Genomic DNA, 7,060 nt, shown 5'->3' with positions numbered 1-7,060 from the left:
ATTCCTTGTGTGTGTAAACATACTTGGTAATAAAGCTCTTCTGAATCTCTGATTCTGATACACATGCATGTATATATTTCCGAACAATATGTTAGGTTTATATATTAAATATATTTGTATACAATATAAATTATATGAATATAAATATATACATGTAAATATTTTCAATATATGTACTGTGTGTGTATTTATATATACATAATATCCACAGATTTATGTACATAATAAATATACAGTGTACACATACATATATTATGTAAACAAAAACTTTTATTTTGGATGCGATTAATCGTTTTGACAGCACTAATCATTTTGTAATTTCTGTGTCCTAAGCATATTTGTTAATTTGATATTATTAAAGGATATAAACTGCTAGCAAACAAATGTGTGGTTTTGGCATGTCACTCAGATTACAACACTGTCTGTAACTTGCTTTCTCAAGATGGCGAGTGGTTTACTGGACACCCAAATTTAACCATGCATGTCGCAAGAAGTCAGAAGAAGCTTTCATCAGAGATTTAATACTGGGCTTTGTTGTAGCTGTTCTTAAGTGATCAGGACAAACATGTTAGTTTCCAGCACAATTAATGGTGTGTGTGTGTTCCCAGTCCGCTGTGAACGTCTCCCTTGGTGCAAATAAAGTCTTGGTAAAGTATTCTCCAGCGTCTCCTCGTGTGTGTGCATCGTGACAGCTGTCTGTTTTAAAGCATTGATTAAACACAATGCATTTAACTGCTTTGGTGCAGTTCAGTCAATTTCAAAAGTATGAAATCATATGCGTCCTGTAGTTTTATATATTTTCCAAAGATCTCCGATTATAGCCAAGTTCCTAGACTTCTAGATTATATATTTTTGCACTACATTGCAATAAATGATGAAAAGAACTTGTCTGAGGACAATGGTGGTGGTAAACAGCACGTATTTAATTGAAATTAAATTAAAAGGTATGAGTACCATATCTATTGCGTCATAATAACAGGTACAGTATAGGGGTTATTTATGGGGGAGGGGTTCATGTAATTGTTTTTCAACACAAATATACAATGAACATTCAGCTACCAGTTTTGCACACTAGATACTGTAGTAATGCAGTCTATCACAAGACCACCAAACAGGGACAATCCATGTGTATTTCATCAGTTCTGGGATCAGTCCTCAACATCCATACATTAGAGTACAAAAAGTCAACCAAAGAGTCGTGGGACACTCTGTATATCCACCTAAAGCTGTACACAAAACCCTCAGGATCGACTCGTTAGATAATGCCATAAAAATGAGCCAAAGAAAGAGAAAACATAAAACATAATGCCAAAACATGTACAATACACTGACACAGAAAGTCAGCTGTGTTAGACATGCAACAAGTAACCAAACTTGCTGGAAAATCATAAAAAAGAAAAAATAATTGCATAAATACTTTGTACAGTTCATCTTACTGTAAAGAAATGCACCCTTTCAAAATAATACCCCACAACATAAAAATGCATCTGATAAAACAGCGATTATTCCATTTCTTTGTCTTTTCTACGTCAAGGTGCAAAAATAATTTCAGATTGATATAGCCATTTGATCTTTGAGCTGCTTGTCGACAGCAAAACCCCAACAGCTTTGTTATGATTGCACACTGAATTACAGTACATTAATATAGAATAATTCAACTATAAGGAGTGCATATTAGGCTGTACGGAAATCATACAACAGTGAATAAAACAACTGCAATGGTTCATCTTTTTAAAGTTGCAAGTGTCAGACCATTTAAAGAAAGAAAAAGAAATTCTCTCTATTAATCAAAGCAGCACTTTTGATAGGGTATTGCCCACAGTATCAAAAAGAAAAAGAAAAAAAAAAAACTTTCTCTTTCATAGTTTTGTCTAAGGTAAGGAGAAACTAGGCTTCCAGTCCATTAAAATTGTTAAATCCCTTTTTCTGTACACATGATAACATTCAAGCTACAGTCTTTCGTGAAATGTGTGTGGAGTGAAAACATCAGTAACTATTGCTTTCCTAATCTACAGACATTTACACTGGTGCAACATCGCAAACGGTTAAAATAGTGATTTTTTTAAGAATAAGAATAAATGCATGTTTTTACTAAAAACAAAACCATAATTTTTAAGCTAGTGCCAGAGAGTAACATTTAAGTTGTCTAATGCATATTAGTTAATAACAGATGAAGAATTAGTCAGAGAAGTCCCACACTAAAGCAAAATTTACAGATGCGAAACATCCAATATGAAATAAGCAGGAACTCTGACACTTCAGAAGCATGTTTGATATTACAGTCTTTCAATTGGTTAGAAACATTTCTGTCTTCTGTCGCATAACACATGTGGTGGAATCATTTAAAGGTTGAATGAATCCTGTCATTTAAAAAAAATAATTTAAAGTGGTCTTTAATCTAAGTTCAACATTTACATACTTTCATTGACCTACACAACTGTTAAAATAAGATAATAGTTGCATATCAAGGCAGGTTGGCAACAAATTTTAAATGGAAAAAGTTGTCTATGGCAACTGACTGATAATGTGGGCAACACAACAGAACATATAAAATAAACATAATTAAGCATTTGCATGTCATTTGCAATGTCAACCCACAAACATTTATCAACATTCATAGTCCCCAATATTATTCCCGCTGGGAGGCTGTGACTTGTGACATCGACTACACACACACACACTCGCTGTTTTGTTCTTTTAAAGCCAAGAGTGATTTTTAACATACTGTAATACTATATTACAAGCAATGTGTTTTGATTTCTTCTTTTATCTCTTAATAATGACTTTTTGTTTCACTGTTTCTAGTTAAAAATGCCATTGTAAGTATTTACAATATAAACAAGTGTCATCTCTTTTCATCAGGAAGCGTTTTATACGCATTGCTTTTTCTAATATCTAAACATAATGCCGACTTTGTGGATGATTCCAATGAGATGACGGAGCATACTGCAAAAGAAAATGCATGAATGGAAAAGTAAACTAACAATAGTCTCTTTTGAATGATCACACTTCTGCAGTGTATGAAATTATGAGCATTAGTGATGCCATTTAGGATATTTTGACCAATGAGATTTTGCACGGGGAGCAGTGAAATGTTTTTTTTGAGGGTGGTTGGGATTTTGGGCTTTGGGCATGTGATGTGTGTGAACTAGTTTCTCGGGCTTTCTTCAGAGCCCCGCTCATGCTGCAGGTTGTAGTAACAGTTCTGACATACACGCACAGGAGAGGAGATTTTCAGCCGCTTGATCTCTGACTGGAAGCGACTACACCTGCGGGAACAAGCAACTAATTTTAAAACCCTTTCAAGAGATTCTAAAGATAATGCAGCACAAAATTTCTAAAACACAAATAAAACGCAAAAAACAACAACAACAACAACAACAACAAAAGTTGCAGTGGTCTTTATCCAATTAGTTTCGAAAATAAACCACAAACATAAAAAAGTAATTTAAAGATTTTGCAACACAGATTACTAAAACACAAATAAAAAAACATCAAAAACCACAAAACAAAAAATTGCAGTGGTCTTTTCTCAATTGGTTTAGAAAAAAAACAAGCATATAAAAAACAAAAACAGAAAACATACAAAAACAAAAACAAAACAGTAAAAAAAAGAAAGAAAAGAAACAACAAACAAACAAAAAATAGTTGCAGACATTTTCCAATCGGTATTAAAAAATAAATACAAATCAAATAACACTTAAAAGGTATTTAGTTCCCATATTATAAATATTATTGCAAATCTGTCTTACTTCTGGCAGAAGACCTGGCCACAGTTTCTGCAGTGGTGGCGCCTTTCAGTGAGGGAGAAACGCACAGTGCATCCAGAGCAGCTGTCCACCTGCTCGTCCTTCACCCAGTGGTCTGCGGTAGATCGTCCGGGCTGATCACTGACAGACCAGCTAAACACACGGCCACGGCTGTCGCCTACCAGGATCTTACTGTGGTCTCTGAGTACACAAGAACAGCTGGTTATCAACAGTCTTGTTTAAAGACGATTTATTTGAGATATTTGAGCAAACACTGGCACATTAATGTTAAACCACATTAGAAACCAGCTTCTCTTTTATCCTCATTCCACCACAAACACAGAGCACCTACTTTGAAATGGCAAGCGAGGTGATTTCCGCAGGATGAGCGTTGTCCTTGCGGTCAAACGCTGTGTGCATGGTGAGTTTGCTCCGGAACACCAGCTGTCTCTCCCATCTGTAGCCTGTTTAAGAGACAAAGCTAACGGTGAAGAACATGCCAGTTGCTCACATTAAAGTAAAAACACAAGGGAACAGCACTTGAATGACAATGCAAATGCAAAACTTAAAAGCACACACTTCTGAAATCTGTGAATTAGAAATACGGTACATTTTGATAAAATTCAAATCAAGGATTTACTGCTCTCACTTTGGTTTACATCCTAACTTTTCATGTAAACTGTGATTCCGATGATATAATTTGTAATGAAAATGTATTCAATTAGAAGGAAATCAATTAAATTAATAAAATTTAATTGACAATTTAAATGATTAATTAAATTAGTAAATGTATCAAATTGATCAAAATGTTATTTATTATTTAGCTTATTTAATACCTTAATACTTTTATATCATCTTTGCAATTTTAATCAATTAATGCAATGAAATTAGTTTTTTATAGATCTATTTTGGGGAATTTTTATAGATCTATTTATAGTCCCTAAGCCAGTACTCAAACTTAACCGCACTATTTGTTCTGCCCATGAGGCTGTTTAAAATTGTTTAAAATTAGAATAAAATAATGAATTTTTTTTTTTTTAATTAAATTAAATCAGTAAACCAACTAAAATAAAATAAAATAAAATTAGAATTACATACAAATATCCAAAAAATAAAAAATAAAATAAAATAAACGCTAAATGTCAACTTGTTTTAATCTACTGCACCTGGTTTGAGCTTGTTGTATGACCGAGCCTCCATAGTACTGGGCTGAAGAAGCTGTGGTACTGGCCCATGCGAGGGTGCTGAGTGCGGTTGTAAATGTGGCTGTGAGGGAATTCCCGCTCTAATCTGGCCCTCTGAGTAGTTTACAAAAACAAAGCCATCCTTCTCATCAATACTGAGTGTGTCCGACCAGCGGCGGGAGTCGTCAGAGCTGCTGTCCACCGACCAGGAGGCTCCGGTGCGAGGTTTGGGTCTGTGGACCGTGCTGCTGGGCTGGCTGTTTGAGGTCTGAGGTTTAGGGTCCTGACTGAGGCTGGTTTCCTCTCCTTCAGACTCACTGCTGTCATCCTCTGGAGCATCACGACCCTCTGGAAGAACAAGACTTGAGGTTATTTCATCTGAAAAGATCATCTAAAAGTCACCTTAAGTCAGGTAATGCAGAGTGCAGGTTAAAATTGATCAAAATGTTATTCATTAGTTGGCTTATTTAATGTTTTCATGTCATCTTTCCAAAAGTCATGAAACAGGTGCAATGGAGGGATGTTTTACCAATCTCTCCACAGCAGTCTGGCACATCGGGGGGCTCTACAGGCTCTGGAGCAGGGGTTTCTAGGACTTGGAGGAACTCAATTCTCCAGAACTACAAGATAAAGCCATTTGTCAAGAACCGTTATCTGTTGACACTTTAAAAGACACAGAGTGAAAAGAAAGAAAGTAAATTAAGGAGAAGACCATTACCCTGACAACACCGTCGGAGTGTCCCGTAACAATAACATTCTGTGTGTCCCACTCATTCATCTCTGAGATGCAGCAGCAGAGGATTTGTTGGCTCCGGCCGGTGAAAGTGTTGGCGCTGGCGATGGGACTTCCATTGATGCTCCACACATGGATGTAGGTGCCAGCACAGGACACTATATCACCCTACACACAGACACACAGGGTCTTTTCCAATTCATAGAACACTTCGGTTTTATTCTGAGGAATCAATTTATTATGAGGATTCATAAAAGGCAAGAATTTCAATCAGGAGGCTCTTTCTTTTCCAAAGTAGTAATGGTCTGACTTACGTAGAAATTAATTCCTTTTCAGGAATTTTATAAAGGCAAGCACATTTTTAAACTGTAAAGTGTACTACTGTTCCCAAAGAGCTCGATGAACAGATCAAATTAACTTCATACCAAAAAAGTTTGATGAGTTGGCAAACATTTTAATTCTGCATTATAATAATAATAATAAATAATAATAATAATTAGTGCTGTCAAACGATTAATCGTGATTAATCACATCCAAAATAAAAGTTTTTGTTTACATAATATATGTGCATACTTTGTTTATTTATTACAGTATGTATATATAAATCCAAACACATGCATGTATATATTTAAGAAAAATATGTTATGTTTATATATTACATATATTTATATTTAATATAAGAATATAAATATATAAATGTATATACATGTAAATATTTTCAAAATATATACTGCATGTGTGTGTATTTCTATATATATATAATAAATATACACAGTACACATACATATATTATGTAAACAAAAACTTTTATTTTGGATGCAATTAATCGTTTGACAGCACTAATAATAATAATATATTTACATAAGAATATAAAATGTTATATTTTTTATTGGCCCAAATTTTCTACATAGTTTTCTGAGTAATAAAAGAAATAATAATAATAATAATAATAATAATAATAGTAGTAGTACTAACAACAATAACAATATATTATTTTTATATGTATTAGGGATGTAACGATTAACCGCGAGCCGGTTGAAAATCGATTTAAATATGTGACGATTCAAATCGGTTGAGATGCTAAACAAATCGCGATTCAATTAGGGGTAGGAGTTTATATGAATGTATGTCTGAGGGGAACTTACTGTCTTTTATTTTTTCTTTTCCTCTTGCCTCTGTATAATGCATATTAATGATCATAACTGCAGTGCTGCTTTGTTTACAGCGGAAACCAAGGAAACGCTTTAAGCGCCACCTGCTGGCAGAGAGTGAATCTGCTTCTCTTGCAGCTGGTCTGCTGTTTCTGTTTCATGCAGATATTTTTTATGCATAGTATCACAAAACTGAAGTCAAACCATTCTGTTTTTGCTTCAAATTTCGAAATTATACAATCT

General features: G+C 34.4%; 1 protein-coding gene across 1 annotated transcript in view; it reads right to left on the bottom strand.

Moving 5' to 3' along the window:
* Nucleotides 1–902: 902 nt before the first annotated feature.
* The window catches only part of wdfy3 (WD repeat and FYVE domain containing 3), a 75,676-nt gene continuing 69,518 nt past the window's right edge, over nucleotides 903–7,060 (bottom strand). The window contains exons 61-66 of the mRNA XM_016477539.1: nucleotides 5,652–5,834; nucleotides 5,463–5,553; nucleotides 4,916–5,281; nucleotides 4,102–4,213; nucleotides 3,753–3,950; nucleotides 903–3,269 (exon numbers count right to left, since the gene is read on the bottom strand). Of these exons, the coding sequence (XP_016333025.1) occupies nucleotides 3,149–3,269; nucleotides 3,753–3,950; nucleotides 4,102–4,213; nucleotides 4,916–5,281; nucleotides 5,463–5,553; nucleotides 5,652–5,834 (1,071 nt within the window). The 3' untranslated portion in view covers nucleotides 903–3,148. The remainder of the gene's footprint in view (nucleotides 3,270–3,752; nucleotides 3,951–4,101; nucleotides 4,214–4,915; nucleotides 5,282–5,462; nucleotides 5,554–5,651; nucleotides 5,835–7,060) is intronic.

Source organism: Sinocyclocheilus anshuiensis, unplaced genomic scaffold (assembly GCF_001515605.1).
Source record: "Sinocyclocheilus anshuiensis isolate Anshui unplaced genomic scaffold, SAMN03320099.WGS_v1.1 scaffold697, whole genome shotgun sequence".
In the NCBI taxonomy this organism is placed as follows: Eukaryota; Metazoa; Chordata; class Actinopteri; order Cypriniformes; family Cyprinidae; genus Sinocyclocheilus; species Sinocyclocheilus anshuiensis.
This window is presented reverse-complemented; position numbering and strand designations above follow the sequence as displayed.